This window comes from Sus scrofa, chromosome 8 (assembly GCF_054392235.1).
Source record: "Sus scrofa isolate SSC_HxYL_T2T_F1_AM1 chromosome 8, Sscrofa_HxYL_maternal_Yorkshire_Landrace_v2.0, whole genome shotgun sequence".
Taxonomy (NCBI): domain Eukaryota; kingdom Metazoa; phylum Chordata; class Mammalia; order Artiodactyla; family Suidae; genus Sus; species Sus scrofa.
Window position 1 is genome coordinate 129,084,859 of NC_139390.1, and position 20,456 is coordinate 129,105,314.

The following is a 20,456-nucleotide window of genomic DNA, read 5'->3' on the forward strand; positions in this document are numbered from 1 at the left end:
GTCTGTGTGTATATATGCATACATATATGTTTTTGGGGAAGCAGTTAGTAATTACGATGAACTATACTTTTCTTTTGCTAAATCTACTTTAGTCACAATATAAATATCAGTTAATAAAAAAAGGAAATATCCTCAAGAGTATCTCCAATTCCGTCTCAAAAGGACAGCTACTGTTAACCTCTTGGAGTATATCATTCCATTCTTCCTTCTGAACGTTTTAGACTAAACATAAACAAATTCAACCATTCAAAATTCAGTTACATGGTTTTCTAAGTGTTCTTAAATATGCATTATCCTCTATTACGCTCTTTATCAAATTAAGTAACCTGACTTCATATGTATTCTGAATAGCTTGAATTTTATAAAGTACTATAAGCACTCAGTATAAACATAAATATTCTCAAGTAAATCAGTCGTTTTGAAATTTTAGAGGATATATATTTTATGCGTATCTAATTTGAGTGTTAAAAAAAAGGAAAGAAATCTTGTTTACCATTTAGATTGCTTGCCTTATAAAGGTTAGTTTTGCATTATATGTGAAACTGAAGAAATAACAGCATTTAGATAAATCAATAAACACTCAGCAAATATTTTCTTCAAATTCAAATGGTATTATATTTACAATATTAAAACTTAACTGGTATGACCCTCTTCTTGGAATATTAGTTTTCCTTTTTTCCCCAACAGTGAAAAACTGTCTTAAAATGACTTTTTAATAAAGAAGCCAAAGAGCATAAACAGATGTAATTGCAGCTGTTGTTGGCAATGGTCGGGTGGCTATCCTAATGCACTAATCCATTTCTCCCTAAAGCCCACGTTCTTGAGAGTCCCTGAGGTACCCTCTCGATGGGTCTGCAGGGCCATATTTTAGCCTTTTGCTGTGAGCGTGATGTATGTCATATGAACAAACCACTTCAACCACTTGGATCATCCTGAAGAATATTTGAGAAACCATGAAATAATAGGAATAATATTTTATTAATAGGAAAATTACTATTTCCTTTTATTGTTCTAACTATAGACTATGATCAGGAAATATTTACTCAGATAAATGAAACTAAAGTTTCAGCTTTGTGATAATAATGTATTCTACATGCTATAATACCTATAAAGATATTTACTCAGATAAGTGAAACTAAAGTTTCAGCTTTGTGATAAAATGTATTCTACATGCTATAATAGTGTATAATAGTGTATAAAAATTATATACTAAATCATATATCTTAAGAAATACATTTCATAATGTACACTGAAAAATACTGCTACATGTATTTATAACATATCAAATTCTCCTTTGCAAAATAATGACATTTTTTCCAATTACAAATCAGAGAATATTTAGTGAAAAACTTTAGCAAAGCACCACATACCAGCAAAGCAAATGTACCTCAGATCTCAATGTTTTAAAATCACACAGCTCCCCATAAGAGAGTTCACCCACAATACTTCCCTGAACTTACTGCTGCCACATTTTATTAGTTCTCTATCTCTTGAGAGAAGACATGAAGCCACATCACAAAATCATTGTCTTAAATCTTACTTTCATTTTATTTTATAAAATGAAAACATGTATTTTATAAGCCATAATCATAGCTTATTCAGTACAGTGGTTCTAATAGAGTCCACTATCACAGTGGGGTATTTTTTTTACTCACATATTAATTTCTGTTTATATACTCATAGCCCCTAGAAATGAGGCATGTTCCAAGCATGCTTCTTAATTGTCTGTTCGTTGGTTACTGGTCCTTTAAATTCGGTCAGATCTTTCCCTCACAATGCCCTGACCAGCACTTAAAGGTAAGCAAGGAATCAAACCCTCTTGTAGGCACTCGCACTCCCTCTTGCCTTCCTGATTTCCTGACAGAGAGATTTCTGTCTGTTTTAGCTTCTGAACTTCTCTTGTCTATATATGGCACTTCTCTAGTCTTCCTCCTTGGCTCTTTAAGTTTGGTCTTTCTCTTTGGCTTTGTGTCTTTGTAGTCATGGGTCAAAACAACCAATGTTATTTCTCCTATCTTGTGAGTGCTAGTCTCAAATGTGCAGCTGCCTACTGCTTTTTTCATCCTGTCCTAGGCTCGCCGGGAGACATCTCTGACTCCAGATGTCAAAACAAAAGCTAGTGTCTTCCTGATTCTGCTCTCTCACCGTACCCTCTCTAATGGTGAATTACAGCAACATCAGTTATTTTTGGCTCCTTCTCCTACATCACTGCTGTATCTAATTAGACAACCCACTCAGTGTCTCCAGTGAATCCCCAGCTTTCTCTTCCAGTTGTTATTATAGACCATATTGATTCAACAATACATCATTACAGGTTTTATTTCATGTTATTCCAAAAGAAGACCAAAATGACCACAATAATTCCAAATACAAATTCGTCAGAGTATACTCACTTATTACTCTAACATATCAACATGGATTTTTAAAATTTTACAAATAGTTATCGGGTTATTATTCTAGGAAACTGAGCACTCCATTAAGCCAACAGACAGGTGGATTTTTAATAGTGCTACCTAAATAGAATGATTATATATTTTTGCCTGATTAAAAAAAAAAAGCTTCTTGCCATGTGGGAGTATTTTTAATGATTGTTTTTTGTTTCCTAATAAGTTGCAGCTCATTTAATTGTCTGACAAAAAATACCACAAAGTTTTCAATGTATTAAAATCTGTTTTTATGTAATTTTTGTTTAAGTTTTTAGGTGTAGCTTTTATTTTGGGGTGAAAAGAGAAGCTAGATGGTAGAAAGAAGGGAGTTTATTGTTTTATTTATCTGTGAGAAACCTGAAAGCAGCTCAACTAAATAAAATACATTTTTCAAGTATCTTTTCCTTCATTCCCCATTTCCACTGCCTAGGTCACATTACCACAAGGCTATTTGACACATGGAAGAACTTTCTCTGCCTAAGGGGAAGGAAATGGGATTCAACTGAATCAGGAGGGAGTTGATTTGCTGCTCTGCAGTGTTTGTACAGAAGAGGAAAAAATTTAGTAGTTTAGAGATCAGGTTTATAATGACCACCTCCAGAGAAACTTTGAACTATTTATTCCCAGTTTTAAGTATCTTTTCTTCTAAAAAGCTCAGAGCCTCCAGACATAGAACTTTATGTAGAAGTGGAATGTTATATATTTAGGAATTTGAGAGAGAATGGTGCAAAGCATGAAAGAAGACTGAGGAGGCACTTCATTCTAGATGACATTATTTACAGCAACCTATCCAATTTAAGTTCTCACTTCCAGAGAGCACAGAGGTCACTGGAGTTCTTCCTTTTTTCTTGATAGCCAATCAGAAAAGAAAAGATAGTACGTACCCTTGATTAATTAAAACAAAAGAACATGAAAAACAAAACCCTTGGAACATGAATATGACTTTTAAAATCTAAGAAATCACTTTTCATTATTGCATGCAAATATTAATAAGACTGAATAAACAAGTCTGTCCCTATCACAGATTTTTAAAGAAATCATTAAATGGAAGAAAAAGTTTAACACAAGTATTTTATATACTAATTTCTAAGAGTCATAAACATTTATGTAGATGTGCAGGCTTTTCTTTTTGCTTTCATTGTTTATATGAGATATTGATGATGGGCTGTTAAAGTGTAATTTAATCACAGGATTTATCTTTTCTAAGAAGATATATAGTAAAATCATTAAAACATCTTAGTACATCTTTTTCCTATCACCTTATTTTCTTTAGAGATAATGCTTACTCTCCATAGTCTAGTTTTCCAGATAGATGACTTATCAAGGAGATAATCCATTCTTACTGCAGCATACAGAGTTCTGTCTTTAAAATAAGGGACAGGGCAACCTGTTTCAATAACTCCATCAGCCACACTCTTATTTAAACTATGGGATGACTTTTATTTAGTATAGAGTTCCTAGCAGTGTTTCTTGCTCACAAGCTAATTATTTTGCATATATCTCCTGACACAGCCATCAAATCAGTCTCAATTTTTTAACCTATTTACCAGCTTTCTCATGTTTTCTCCTAATTCCATTTTTAATATAATTGGATAACAGACTAGCCTTCTTTCAATAGGCTTTAAAAATTACTTTATTATTAATTTCTTTGTGGTTCATATAAATACTGTATGATGTAAAATGAATTCTTAAACCTATTAGATGTGTAATTTATTTTAAAATTGAAAACTTCTTTAGATGAATCATTATCTGGTGATTATGTTATACTTTTTTCGTTAGTAAATGAACAATGCTGCTTTTGGATTTTTTCTATGTAAATAAAAGAAATATAGTAATTATAGTAATATATAAAAATTTTTATATGCATTTACCCAAATTTAAATATTATGTTATTTTGTCATATACTTTTTAACATTTTAAAAATAAAATCTTTTTAGAGTTGCCTTGAAAACTAAAAATGGTTACTTTGCAAGATTTTGAATATATTCAGTGAATCTTGCTCATAACTTCCATCTGCAATAATGTCAAAGCACTGTCTGGCTAAGACTTCCCTATAAAATGGGGTTAAATTCAGTGGCTTTGCAATTCTCATGACCTTTCTCAGATACTGGAGATAACTTAGTCATTTTCCATTTCTCCGCTATAATATTTCTTTTGAATGTTGTGAACTTTTAAAAAATGTCACTAAAATGTTAACTATTTTTTTTCTTCACACATTTGTGGGTTTTGACTATACTAACATGGGTGCTAAAAAGTCTATTACAAATATCTTTAGCAAACTCCATAACTACTTCTCAACTTATAGATAATCCTATTTCACACATCAATGCATGATTTATGGCATCGAATAATCTATGATCTAGTCTTCTGAAAGTACATGGAGAAAGACCTCCAGTTTCCTTTTTATTCGTTGTTATTCATTGAAGGTAACTCATTTTTTATTCTAACATTTTTACTATGTTGTTCACAGACTTCTTGGATGATTTTGTTAAACTCTCTGAGGGTGTGAATAATGTAGCCATAGAATGAAAGAACCCCGAGGACATATGTGATAGACTTCGGCATCTAAAAAGTAAAAACTTTAGTGTGAAAAATAAACAAACATGTTTAAAATCCTAAGAAATAGAAATATACTATTATTGTCAAATAAGGATATTTAGCAGATACGGATCATTTACTATGTGCCCCCTTCTAAGAACTACTGATTCCCATCAATGGAGAAGGAAACCGATTGCCTAGACCCATGCACAAAACTGCTAAGACAGGGTACTTCATTCTAAATCTAGAAAAGTATATAGCTTGAGATAACATGTTCTTAAACTACTAAGAATTAAAATAAATATAAAATGATTTCCATTATGAGTGATGGAGTTCAGAACATACCACGCCTAAATATGCCACTCTAGTGTATTGACTATTTTGAGTTAAAGACACTTAAAAACTATCAAATACAAAAAAAGAAAAAATCCAACTTTCCTTCTTTTTTGTAAAAACAGACAAAATTCTCATGTGAGAGCTGTCTTCCCTATACTGAAAGGAAAGTAGTATTCTTATCATTAAGGAGGAGGAGCTGGGACTAAAAGAATTCTGTAAAACCAGACCTTTTAAAAATAATTATCTCCCTTAACTTTCCCCAAATAGTTAAGTTACTTTTCTGCAGTTTCCTCTCTTTGTACAACTTAAGATAAAACCCTGCAGATTTTGCCACTTCTTTGGGTCTTCACTCCTTATGAAGGCACCCATGTCATGTAAAACTTGTATTAAATAACCTTGAATTGTTTTTTTTCCTGTTGATCTGTCTTTGGTCAATTTAATTCTAAGTCCCAGTTAAAAAGAACTCTAATTGGGTAAAGGTAAAATTCAGACTCTCCTGTACTACTGATCAAAGAAAAAGCCTTAAAAATGCTAGATGACATTATGTATCAAGTTAGCAAAAATCAAGTTAGAAAAAAATTTTTTTTGAAAAGATACACAATGACAAATAAATATTGATGATACAGTCAGCATTATGAATCAGGGCTCTTAAAAATTCAAAATATGGTTCCTTCTGGACAAGTAATTCTGTATCTAATGATCTATCTCAAAAGTGAAAAACTGCAAACTAAAAATTACATATCTGAAGTAAATGTAGAAGTAAATGTAGAAGTAAAATATAACAACACAGTGGCATATTATACAGCACTAAAATTTTTTTTTGAAAAGTCTGAATAGTTTTAGGGAAATCTTGACATTATATAAACAGTGTAATAATTGTTACATAACAAAAACCAGCAAGATGCAGGTTGGCAATAATAATGAATCCCATAAAAGAATGCACAAACAACTGACAATATAAATTGCTGGTGAGGACATGGAGCTACCAGGACAAGAACAAAATTCATTCTTGGCAGGAATGCAAAACAGTACTGCTACTATTAAAGATACTTTAGTAGTCTTATAAACCTATACAGTCTTATCCTTACAATCCAGCAATCATGTTGCTAGGTCTTTATCCAACTGATTTGAAACTAATGCCCACACAAAAACCTGCACATAAATTTTTATGGTAGCTTTATGCATTATTTTCAAAGACTGGGAGAAATCAAGACATCATTCAATAAAAAACAAAACTGATACATCTAGAGAAAGAAATAAAATATAGCGATAAAAGGGAAGAGCTTTGAAATCACACAAAGACATGACTGTTACAACTAAAAGTACAGATACCTAATGACCCAGCAGTTACTCTTTTAGGTGTATACCCAACAGAAATGTGTACCTAGGTGCACCAAAAGACATTATAATGATGGATAGCAGTGCTATCTATAATTGCTAAAATCTGGAAACAACTTATAAGTGATTGCCAGAAATAGAATGGCTAACCTACATTATTCACATAATGGAGTGCAAAAGAGAATGAAGAATGAATGACACAACTAGATGAATGCATATCATAAGCATACTGTTGAATGAATGATTCCATTTATGTAAAGTTCAAAATCAGGCAAAACTTGTCTTAGGAGTCAGGATATTTGTGACTCTTGTAGGCTCTAAAGTGGATCGGAAGAGTTGCAACTGTGTGGGGGCACATAGGAACTTTCTGGAAGACTGGTAATGTTTAATTTCTTGATCTAGGTCTGTTGATGCAAGTGTTCACTTTTGAAGATTCATTATGTTATGCTTATTTTTATATTTTTCTCTATGTATGTTATGCTTTAATAAACACTTAAATACATGAAGAATATTTAAGATTAAACAATGTCTAATACCAGTTCCAGAAAAAGGAAATAAATAAAATGGAAAAGAGATACACATATAATCTTAGCTGATAATTTTCCAGAAATGAATGAAGATCTCAAGTTCTCAGAAGTTTAAAACAAACATAAAACCTATCAGGTCTCTATGTCAGGCATAGTTGTAAGTACTCCAGAAGACAAAAACTACTTTTGATAAGCAGGATAAGAAATAAAGCAATGTATGCAGGTAAGGGTAACTGGCTCACCATGCTGTACAGTAGAAAAATATATATATATAAATAAAAGATAAAAAAAGTTACCAAGATAAATAAAGCAAAACATAAAATAAAAAATATAATATGAGGTTGGTATTAAGTAGAAAAAATAAAGCAGAAAAAGAGTCTATGAAATATTGGGTTTGTGAATCAATGTTGAAATCTTAAGTGGAGCTTCAAGGAATAGCCTTACTGAATATAAAGAGATATAAAATATACGAATATAAGCACATGGGTAGGTATGACTGTGGAAGCTGACAGAGGATGCTAAAATAAGATGTCCTTTTACAAATACTGTAGCTACTTCTCTGTAGTTAAATCATAATTCAGTTACCTGTTACCTGATTGTGAGGGATATTCCATGGAATTATATAATGACCATGTAGAGTGACTATATACATCAATTTTTAAAAAACTGTATCATTTGCATCTCCCTATCTCTGTCTGTCTCTCTCCTTCTCCATCCCTCTTTCACATCGACACAGTTAATGAAGCATAATGTTACTTTCACCATCATTCTCTCATTATTTGAAGGAGGAAAATATCAAAGGTCCATACTATGTAATAAAAATGTCAGAAAGACAATAGACAAAAAGCACACTTCTCTTTAGTACTTGCAAGGGTGTTGGATGGAGTTCATGCGAATAGACTTGATTAGGACCAGCCCAATGAAATAGATTTTACAAATTTCTGGGAGAAGAATAAATCGGAGATTGTCTAACATCAAAACTGACATTACTTAAACTATGCATCCTTTGAAGCACCTGGTTCAAGATTGAGTAGAGAACAGAGAGTTTCTGATTCCAGGGACAGAGGAATTGTAATCAAAATACAAGCTAAAGTGCAGTTGAATACTTCAAGTCCTACAGAAGAGAGAATGTTTTGAGTTTAAATTTTGTTTAAACATTTATTTTGAAAAAATTCCATCTTGTATATATTCAACTGTTAGCATATTGTATCATTTGTACTCTTTCTCTTGATTTGTCTTATCTTTCTCTTATACATTCTCACATATGTGTACACATATATTTCACATTATTTTTAGTGTCATATATTATAGAATTATATATTGCCATTATACCAAATATCATAATCTTTCATCTTTAAATTGTTCAGCATGTATTTTCTGACAGTGAAAACATTCTTACATGACAACAAAACAATGATCAAATTCTGAAAATTTTACATTGTTACAGTCCTTATTCTAATTTTTCTAATTGATCAAATAATATTCTATATGTGGATCATCTCTTGCCCTTAATCATCATTCTCCTTTACTTTCCTTTAATCGATACTGTTCTGCAGTCTTTCAAGCCATTGGCCTTTTTGAAGCTATTTAGTAAACTTACTTTCCGTACTCATTTATTCTCTTTATAAATGAATATTTCTAATCAGTAGTGCAAAAGTTACCAGCCATTGTCCTTTCATCCTTCTCTGACAGGGAACAATGTAATACATCTTAGTTTTTTTTTTTTTAAATCCCACAGTGGTTTGAAAAGACATTCATCACCCAGGAATAATATAGTAGTTGCTATCCTATCAAACATATGAAGAAAAATACCCTTATGATTCATTGTGACTAAAATGTCTTCTGCAATGTATTTTATTTCACATAATGATTATATACCATATCATTTATAATTTCAATGGGAAACTATAAACATAGCAAATAAGAATACAGTCATTTTAGCTTTTATTACATTATGAGTTTAAGAAAGAAAACATATGGCTTTTAACATTGTATTGATTTTACTTCAATTGCAATTCAAATTTCAAATGCATTTATCATAATTTCAATGAAATGACATATATAAATTCTTCTTTAGTTCAGATTAATTTGAAATCAGTTTTGCAAACCATAAAGCATAGAATATAAAAAGTCTAAGTGGACATTAGCTGACTCTTGCTGCAGACAAATAGTTTCAGATATTTTTGTATCCTGAAAGCTACAATCTGAACATGGTTTCAATGCAGACGAAATATACTTAAGAGCCATCTCATAGTCATTCTAACTTTAGGGAGACAATGCTTGGAATACAGAATAAATATTTTTATCTCCATATATCAAGGATGGCAGGCTTTAATTCTCCCACTTGCAAATGATTTAAGAAAAAGCTAGTTTTTGCAAAGTTAAGAATTTCTTATTATGTACCATCCTACATGACTTCATTTTCTTGCCTAACTGTAGAATGATTTTAGTTTTTTGGTTATTGTCACCTCTTCATCCTGTAATTAGTCTTTTCCAAACTTAAGCTCTCTTCATATACTTGCTTGTTTATTGTTTTGGAATTTATGTGCAGTATTAATGACTTTTAACACTTTATTTTATATATATATACACACACACACACACACACCATCTTCAGCTTCTAAGTTTGTATTTTCAGTGATAATAGATGCACTTGAACAATTCACCAAGAATTATTTTTCATAAATTATTTTTATTTATTTTAATTTAATGGATATGAGATGGAGTTACATTAAAAATAGTCCAAAAGATTAAATCAATCATTTGGAAAGTAAGAAGTTATGATGGAAAATGTAGGACATGATAACATTTGAGTTTGATAAAAGTTATTTCCACACAAAAATTTGTCTGTCAATAATTTACCAGTACATTTCTATTTTAATCATTATGGCTATTTTAAGTACTTAACTTATAACACGGCAAGATTATTCTATTATTCTTTTAATAAATTCGCTAATCTATTCCTCCAGATGAATATCAGAATCACTCCACATTTTTTTTTTTTTTTTGGTCTTTTTGCCATTTCTAGGGCTGCTCCCGCAGGAGGTTCCCAGGCTAGGGGTCGAATAGGAGCTGTAGCCGTGGGCCTACACAAGAGCCACAGCAATGTGGGATCCGCGCCAAGTCTGCAACCTACACCACAGCTCACGGCAACGCCGGATCGTTAACCCACTGAGCAAGGGCAGGGACCTAACCTGCAACCTCATGGTTCCTAGTCGGATTCGTTAACCACTGTGCCACGACGGGAACTCCTTTTTTTTTTTTTTTTTTTTTTTCTTAACTCCACATTTTTAATTGACCATTTTTAGGGCAGTTTTATTTTCCTAGCAAAACTGAGTGAAAAATACAGAAAATTCCCATCTACTCTGCAGCCCATCTGGCCTCCCTCTCTATTAACACCGCCCACTAGTACAGAGGTACATTTATTACAACTGGTGAAATTTAATGCTGAAACATCATTATCACTTGAAGTCCATAGTTTTCATTAATGTTAACTATTAGTTTGTAGCTTCTGTGGGTTTGGACAAATGTATAACACATATTCAGCATTTTACTATCACACAGAATAGTTTTACTATGCTAAAAATCCTTTCTGTTCTATTCATTTATCTAGATCTATTTATCCCTCCTGGCCCACTAACCCTGGATAATCTCTCGTGTTTTTACTGGCTTCATAATTTTGCCCTTTCAGGATGTCAAAGTTGGAACCATATAGTATATAGTCTTAAGCTTGACGTCTTTCATTTGATAATATGCATTTAAGGTTCCTTGATAGCTCATTCCTTTTTTAGCCCTGTATAATATCTCATTGTCTGGATGTACTACAGTGTATTTATCCACTCACCTACCAAAAGTTATCTCTGTTGCTTCTAAGTTTTGACAAGTATGAATAAACCTGCTATAAACATCTACATGGAGGTGTTTTTGTAGACAAAGGTTTTCAACTCATTTGAGAAAATACAACTCATGGGAACTTTATAGTAAGAATAAGTTTAGGAGTTCCCATTGTGGCTCAGTGGTTAACGAACCTGACTAGGAACCATGAGGTTGTGAGTTCGATCCCTGGCCTTGCTCAGTGGGTTAAGGATCTGGCGTTGCCGTGAGCTGTGGTGTAGGTTGCAGACTTGGTGCGGATCCCACATTGCTGTGGCTCTGGTGTAGGCCAGTGGCTACAGCTCTGATTCAACCCCTAGCCTGGGAACCTCCATATGCCGCGGGAGTGGCTCAAGAAATGGCAAAAAGACCAAAAAAAAAAAAAAAAAAAAAAAAAGAATGTTTAGTTTTGTAAGAAGCCACCAAAGTTTTCCAAAGCTGACATACCATTTTGCATTCTGATGAGCAATGAAAGAGTTCTTATTCCACATCCTCAGCAATACCTGGTATTGTTAGTGTTTGGAGTTCAGGGCATTCTCACAGGTGTGTAGTGGCATTTCACTGTTTCAATTTTAATTCCCTAGTGATATATGGTGCTGACCATCTTTTCACATGCTTATTTGCTACGTGTATAGCTTGTTTGCTGAGATGTCCATTTAGATTTTTGCCCATTTTTAAATCAGATTGTTCAGCTTTAAGAGTTCTTTGTATGTTTTGGATAATGGTTCTTTATCAGATATGTCTTTTGCAAATATTTTCTCCAAGTCTGTGGTTTGCCTTCTCATTTTCCTGGCAGTATCTTTGGCAGAGGTTTTTAATTTTACTGAAGGACAACTTATCACTTATTTCTATCATGAGTTATGCCATTGGCGTTGTAGCTAACAAGTCATCTAGATTTTCTCTGTTATCCTATAGGAGTTTTATAGTTGTGCATTTTACATTTTGTTCCATTTAGGTAATTTTTGTGGAGAGTGTAAGGTCTGTGTTTATATCCATTTTTGTGTATTTAGAGGTCTATTTGTTCTAGCACTGTTTGTTGAAAAGATAATCTTTGCCCTTTTGTATTGTTTTTGCTCCTTTGTCAAGTAACTAAATTTGTGTGTATCTTTTTCAAGGCTCTCTAATCTCTTCCACTTATTTCTTGTTCTTTCATCAGTAACACATTTTCTTGAATACTGTGTCAAGTGTGATGTACAATAAATTTTGAAGTTGGAGATTTTTTTAATAGTAGCAGTAGCCATTTTAGAATCATAGGGCTAATTTTCTGAAATGATCACCCCAGTTTTTGCTTCATTGGGAATAATGTATAAAACATCAGAAATTCTTTTCAGAAAATTGAAGACTTTATCATCATGCCTATTATATAAAACAACAAGTATCATCACAGATACCAGCTTGTGAACGATCAGGATGATTCCCAAAACTGAAATCCTAGACCTGATATACACTTGTGTTTTCTTGTATTTTTTTTTCTAATGTTCCATTTAAAAAATTAAACATTTAAATATGCATGAGCCCGTAATGTGAAGATATGCCATACAGTCATTTACAAATCTCATTATTCCAGTAGCGATGACCTTTGAGCACATCCTTTTCCTGTTGACTTGAAATGCCAGTTTTACCATATGCTAAGTGCATATGTTTAAGCATAGCAAGCTACTTTTCCACTGAATTTTCCACCTATTTGGGGGCTCAAGCCCCATTGTTTTAAGAATTATAGATTTATGTTATCTTATAATATCTGGTACCATTTCCCATCCTTCCCCAAATCTTTCTCAGATGGACCTTCAAGTTTAGACCCTTCCAGACGAAGAAGCCTTTGGGGGAAGGTACAGAGAGAGAATCTGTGCAGTGAATAGCCTCTAGAAGAGTTTCATTTCTTTCCTTTGCTCTGGAGAAAGCCCAATACCACCCCTCCACTTCTACTGCCTGGGTATTCAAATTCAGACACGCTTTGCCTGGCTCCTCTTGTCAGAAACAAAGCTGACCATGCCCGTGTCTAAGTTCATTCTTTGTGCTGTGCCACAATTGATAAGTTGCTTAAGGACACAAAGAAAATACCTAGCAAGGATGGAGTGACAATCCTTGCTTTTAACCACTAAGCTATATTGCCTCTCAACAAGGACTACTTTACACACTTTAATTCAATTAATATGCCCAGAAAGTCTGTACAAGGTAGATAACACTGTCACTATTTGAAAGATGACAAAATTGAGGTTCAGAAAGGGGCGATAACCTCTAAAGCCCATAGATATAGTAAGTGTCCAAGTCCAAAGTAAGTGTCCAAGTCCAAATTTTTACTGAGATCTGTTAATTATCCTTTTTCATGATAGTGGTCTGAAACCTGTATCTCTTGTCCTATCGCATGTAGACAATTAAACACTATAAATCAATGCAGAATTTTCATATATACGTACTTATCAATCACTCATCTCAATATCCAACTTCTCTGAATATCCTATCATGCAATATTCTCGGGGAGTGGAGGGGGCCATGAAAAACAAAGGATTAGTGTTGACAGGGCTGTTAGGACTGGTACTGGTCACATAGGAGGCACTCAATCCATATTGGTTGGATGAAATTCCATTAGTTTTATCAGTCATTTCCTTTTAGCAGGAGATTTAGTGGACATTCCTCAAAGCAGTTGACAATTAGACACTGGAGGGTTTTTTTTTTTTTTCCAATCTTTAGAGTTGTTAAAAATTTTTATCTTTTTCAGTGTTTTTATTTGTATATGAATGGTGAAAGTAAATAAATTTTGTTACTGCATGTTCATAGTATTAAAGATAGTTTTTTGTTTTGTTTTGTTTTTGTCTTTTTGCCTCTTCTGAGGCTGCTCCCACGGCATATGGAGGTTCCCAGGCTAGGGGTCTAATCGGAGCGTAGCCACCAGCCTACACCAGAGCCAGAGCAACACAGGATCCAAGCTGCGTCTGCGACCCACACCACAGCTCACAGCAACGACGGACCCTTAACCCACTGAGCAAGGCCAGGGATCAAACCTGCAACCTCATGGTTCCTAGTCAGAATCATTAACCACTGAGCCACGGGAACTCCTAAAGACAGTTTGGGGCAGATGATATGCATTTAATCAATATTTATGGAAAGGATAAATGTTGAAAGAAGGCACATCTAGGAAACCAATAGCTACCTTTGTTGGAAGCAAAATTTCTTTTGAGCATGGAATTATTTAATATTAATATATGCAAAAGCTATATATTTTTTTAATGGTTAAGGTTTCATCAGAGATTTTGGTCTCCCCAAATATGTATGTTTTTCAGCAAAATTTTCAACCCTACTTTAGTTAACCTCACGCCTAGGAATGTTTTTATACTTTAAAGTACACTAATAGCTATTAAACCTCAAAATCTAAATGTGTAAGATATTAATGAATAGTGTTGGTAAGTTACAAAAGTTATTTATACTGATGAAACCATTAATGACATATAAACTAATGTTACAAAGTTTATGAATGATATAATTAAAATATGCTATTTTTTTGTTTGAACATCCATAGCTCAGTCCATTTTTAAGACATTCTGTTCTGAAAAGAACATTTAATGTCACTTTACCAAATCCTTTCCTGATTAAGAGAGAAAACACTTCAATTATAGAACAAAAAAGCAAACAAAAACGCCCAGGAAGCAAAGTAGAATCTTCTAAATGGTAAGTGTGCTTGTTTATCCTCACTCAATCATGTGGTTGCTACATTTTTACAATCCATAATTTAAATGTCATACAGAATCTGAGATAGTTTTTTTGTCATCAAAGCAATATATTTGTATTCCTCATCTAAAGATTGGTTATATTTATGGTCCCAAGAAGTAATTAAGAGATTATAGCAGATGACAATTTGCATGCTTCAAATGAGTGCTAATCTTGTCAGGGATACCTATTGCATTTTCATTTTTATAAAGCCTGCTTTTCCTTTACCTTTGATGCAAAGGTAGAAGGGTTACCTTAATGAGGTGAAGGTGACAGACTTTCTTTTAATGAACTTGTCATTTTTATTACAAAGTAATCTAAAAATTAATGTCAGGCTTTAATCAGTTATTATGAGATTACATCTCATTGACATTTAGGCTTTTTTGATCCAATTGTTCAATCAAGCAAGTTTGCACTAAGATAAATAATCGATTTTGAATTATGGGTTAAACACTGACTATATAATAATGACTGTGACAGAGGTTTCAACTCTGATTTTTAGGGGGACTGGACTTAAAACAATTTGATGTTACTGTATTCCAGACAAAAATTCCTTTTCACTTCAGTATCCATACCACTACATAGCATTATATTTCAGAATCTTACATAAGAGGTTATATTAATTTCTGAGGAACTACATTCTAAACAGAAAATTATTTAACCAAATAAAATATAAAGCTTAATATTTGCTATATCATTAGACTACTTATTGGTACAGTAGATCAGATTCATATAGCTGTCACCGGAGTTCATTGCTGCCACAGTCTAGATGTCTGGTATCCATAATTATAGCCACTAACCATATGTGACCATGAGCACCTGAAATGCAGCTATTTTAAATTGAGAAGTGCTGTAAGTCTAAAATGCACACCAGATTTTGAAGACTTAGTTTGACAAAAAGGGTGGAAAATGTGTGATTAATATTTTATATTTATTATATGTTGAAATGATACTATTCAAGATATATTGTATTAAATATACTATTATGCTTATTTTCATTTGTTTATTTTTACTTGTTTAACATGGTCATACTCTTATATTTCTATTCAATAGTGCTTATCTACAACATCCATGTTTAGGAATAGTGAATTCATCAGTAAATTATGTTGAAAACTAATGTCTATAATAATGTTCATTTGCAATTCCATTTCACACATTATACTCCTGTTTCTATTATATATTTTGTGATGACAGGGAGCAATAGCTCATTAACTTTGCTCATAATCATTATCAGTTATTAATATGCAGTATTTCCTAAAAATGCAAAGATTTAAAGCTATTTCATTTAAAACTACTGCTTTTCCATTTATGCTACAATTATAATTTTCAATTCTACATCTATTTTTGACCCTTAAGGGGTTATTATCATTTCTTGAGTTATATTCATTTAGATTTTCCCACATATTTATCTGTTCCATTGCCCTTCATTCTGTCTTTCACTTATGTGCTTTTCCTTGGGATCATTACTCTTCTATCTAATGAATTCCTTTGAAGACATAGGTTCATGCCTTAAACCTTTATGCTGTTGATGAGTTCTCTCAGTTTTTGTTTGTAAACATTTTAATTTCATCTTCATTTTTGAACAGTATTTTTCCTGGATAGAGAATTCCTGGTTTACATTTTCTTTCAGTATTTTATAGATAACATTGCGTTAACTTCTGCCTTCCATGGCCTTTTATGAAATGTTTTTTCTTTGAATATAATGTATCTTCTGTTTACCTGCTTTAAAATTTTTTTTTTTTTTTTTTTTTTTTTTTTGTCTTTTGGCTATTTCTTGGGCCACTCCCGCGGCATATGGAGGTTCCCACGTTAGGGGTCTAATTGGAGCTGTAGCCGCAGGCCTACGCCAGAGCCACAGCAACGCGGGACCTGAGCAGCGTCTGCAACCTACACCACAGCTCATGGCAACGCCGGATCGTTAACCCACTGAGCAAGGGCAGGGACCGAAACCGCAACCTCATGGTTCGTAGTCGGATTCATTAACCACTGCGCCACGACAGGAACTCCTGCTTTAAAAAATTTTAATGTATTTTATAAAATTAACTTTATACTCATGTGCCTAGGTTTTCTTGTTCTTGCTTCCTTGGTATTTGCTAAAGTTCTGGATGGTGTGGTTTGATGACTTTTTTATCATTTGTGGAAAATTCTCACACATTATCTGTTAAAATACTGCATTTATAGCATTTTCTAACATTAATATCTTATTTTAAAAAAACAGATACTAAATATTTTTATTTTATATATCCTGAATGTTCTTTTCTGTATTATGCACCCTCTTTTCTCTCTGTATTTGTCTGTGTATTTTCTAACAACTTGTCTTCTAGTTCATTAATCCTCTCAACAGTCTAATCTGCAAACACATCCATTGCATTCTTAATGTCAATAATATTTTTAATTCTATAATTTTCATATCATTATTGTTTATAAATTTCAATTATATGGTGAGATTCATCTTTTTTTTGACTTTGTTTTTATTAAAGTATAGTTGATTTACAATGTTCCCTACTATATTCAATCATGTTCTAACCCAAGAAACTAGACACAGTTCCCTGTGCTGTGCAGTAGGACTGCATTGCTTATCCATTCTAAATGTAATAGTTTGCATCTACCAACCCCAAACTCCCCATCTGTCCCCTTATCTCCCTCCTTCACCCCTTGGAAAACACAAGTCTGATCTCCATGTCCATGATCTGTTTCTGTTTTGTAAAAAGATCATTTGTGCCACATATAAGTGGTATCTCATGGTATTTGGCTTTTTCTGACTTGACTTCACTTAGTATGGGAATCTCTAGTTCCATCCATATTGCTACAAATGGCATTATTTTGTCCTTTTATGGCTGAATAGTATTCCATTGTATATATGTACCACATCTTCCTAATCCATCCATCTGTCAATAGACATTTGGGTTGTTTGCATGTCTTGGCTGTTGTGAATAGTGCTGCAGTGAACATAGGGGAGTATGTATCTTTTTGAATGAATAATTTGTCCAGATATATGTCCAGGAATAACATTGCTTGGTCACATGGTAGTTCTATATTTAGTTTTCTGCAGAACCTCCATTCTGTTTTCCATAGTGGCTGTACCAATCTACATTCCCACCACTGGGGTGGGGGGGTTGCCCTTTCTCCACATCCTCTCCAGCATTTGTTGTTTGTTGACTTGCTAATTATGGCCATTCTAGCTGGTATGAGGTAGTACCTCATTGTAGTTTGATTTGCATTTCTCTAATAATTGGTGATGTTGACCATTTTTTCATGTGCCTGCTAGTCATAAGTATATCTTCTTTGGAGAAATGTCTGTTTAGGTCCTCCACCCATTTTTCATTTGGGTTGTTTGCTTTTTTGTTATTGAGTTGTATGTGTTGCTTTCAGTAGTCATTTATGATTCTTTGTATTTCTGCGGTGTTGGTTGTAACTTCTTTTTCATCTCTAATTTTATTGATTTGAACCCTCTTTTTTTCTTTATCAATTTTGTTGATTTTTTCAAATAACCACCATTAATTACTTTTTCAAATAATCTTCTCTATTGTTTTCCTTGTCTGTCAATTTGTACTCTAATCTTTGTGATTTCTTTCCTTCTACTAATTTTGGGCAATGTCTTTTCTTCCTTCTTTAGATCTTTTAGGTGTAAGGTTAGCTTATTCGAGATTTTGCTTCTTTCCTGAAAGCAGCAGTGGCTCCTGCAACACATCCTCCTATCAGGTAGCTCTCAGGGCTATTTCCTCTAGCTGGCAATGTCAACAGCTGCTCCTGCCATCACTCCCTTTGCCTGGGAGGCTCTTGGGACTGCTCTCTGTAGCCACAGGGGCGGGCGCTGTTCTGCAGTCACTCCCCTTGTTTGGCCACTATAGGCATCACTGTATGTAGCCCCAAGGGTGGGGACTGCTCCCTAACTGTTGCTAAAAGGCTCTGTAGCTGCAGGACATGCACTTCTGCCAGTCCCTCCCCCAACCAACCACTGGCAGGTGTGCTCTCTGCAAATGCCGTGTATGGGCATGTGGACCAATGGGCTTCCCCTGGTTCCCTTGGCATGGAAGAAGCGCCACTGGCATGAACCCTGGCAGGGCTGCTGGGCAGAGCTGCAGAGCTTGTGCTTTTCAAGGCTGGGCAGTTTGCTACTCCCACAGAGAATGTGCACCAGCAGCCTTCTCTCTGCTCTTTTAGTGTGGGCTGGGCACCGCTAGTGTGAGTGCCTGCAGAACCACTGGCCAGAGCCAGGGAGCTTGTGTTTTTCTAGTTAGGCAGGGAACATGGGCTGGCAGCCCTCTCCCAGCTCTTCTGGCAAGCAACAGGCTCTGCTAGCCCAGGGGCCACTAGCAGGAGCCCTGGAGATTGTGTTATTCCCCCAGGCAGTTATTCTGCCTTCTCCCAGTTCTCCGTAGCCCTAAGGGCAGGGCTGCTTCCCAGTTGTTGATAGGCAGACATTGCTGCTGAGTGGCTCCCAGAGATGAAGTAGGCACTGTACTGCAGCCTAAGTGTGCACACAGGGAAGGAGGCTGTAGTGGGGGATCCTACCCCTTCCCTCCAGCACCCCCAAACAATGGCGCCTAGCCTCTAAGCCCAACTGGGTTGCCTCAGCTTACGCCCTCAAACGTGGTCACCCTATACTCTAGTCCCTTCAGGCTTTTTCTGTGAGACCAATCCCATTTTTTTTTTTTTCCCTCTCCCTCATGTAGCCAGCCCCAGCTCTCTTTGAGTCTGATGTCTAAGGCCAGAGTTTTATTTCCCGACACCTGCTGGCACCTGCATATGGTTGCTATAGCACTGACTGTTTCTGGAGGATTGTTTCTGTTTTAACTGCTTCACACTGATTGTCGAGCATTCCTCCTCTGTCCTGGCTGATCTCCTTACTGGTGGGGGAACTTCCCAGGATGCAGGAGCTTTTCCTTTTTCCAGTGCCCTCCAAGGCATGCAGGTCCCTTCTTGCTTCTTTTTTCTTCTTTCTTCTGTCCTATCTAGTTTTGTAAAGTTGTTCTTGCTCCATCATAATCCCGAGGGCTTTTGTCAGTTTTTAGTAAATTTTCTGTGTGAATAGTTCCACATGTTCTCAATCCATTTGTGGGAGTAGGTGAGTCTCATGTCCTACTATTTCACCATTTTCCTCTAGCCCTCCGAGATTTTCCATCTTGTCAATCATTTTGTTAAGCATTTTTACTCTTTATTATTGTAAAGGTCATAATACATAAGTCCAACTCCAATCATTTTTCAATCTGCTCATATTATTTATTTTTTTTAGTTTCCATCTTTTGATTCTATCTCCTGGTATGCCTAGTAAGTTTGATCAAATGCTGTTGATACCTTGTGAAAAATTACAGAGAAAATTTTGATGTTTTGTCTCATACTGTTTTCCTCCAGACAGAATATCCTTCTGCTTTCTCTCAGGCACCTTAAATATGAGGCAAGCCTTTTGCTGGTTTAGGACTGAGCTTCACCATTTTCGTGAGAGTTGATCTAATTCTCATCACCCATGTTCTGTGATCCTAATAGGAAGACGTTGGTAATCACTAGAGTTCCTCCTCCAATTTTTTTCCTCCGTCCTGTGATATTTCCACTCTGTGCAGCTGCCTAGATCTTTACCTGCTGCTTTTGACTCTACTTCTTAGACTCTTGACCCTACATCAGACAAAATATGACAAAAATCTTGAGGAGAAAAAAAAGGACACAATGCCAGACTTTCATCAGTGGTCTTCCCTTTTCTTTGGAACTTTTGTCC

General features: G+C 34.6%; 1 protein-coding gene across 9 annotated transcripts in view; it reads left to right on the top strand.

The window, feature by feature from the left end:
- Positions 1–20,456, top strand: part of STPG2 (sperm tail PG-rich repeat containing 2) — a 552,915-nt gene that overhangs the window by 524,020 nt on the left and 8,439 nt on the right. For 5 of the 9 annotated variants that reach the window (XM_084973377.1, XM_084973378.1, XM_084973379.1 and 2 more), the window contains one exon: positions 14,556–14,704. The exons of 2 other annotated variants lie outside the window; for them this stretch is intronic. In XM_084973377.1, the coding sequence (XP_084829503.1) occupies positions 14,556–14,704 (149 nt within the window). Of the gene's footprint in view, positions 1–14,555; positions 14,746–20,456 lie in introns of those variants that run through there. 2 more of the 9 variants (XM_084973376.1, XM_021101745.2) reach the window with 2 other exon arrangements.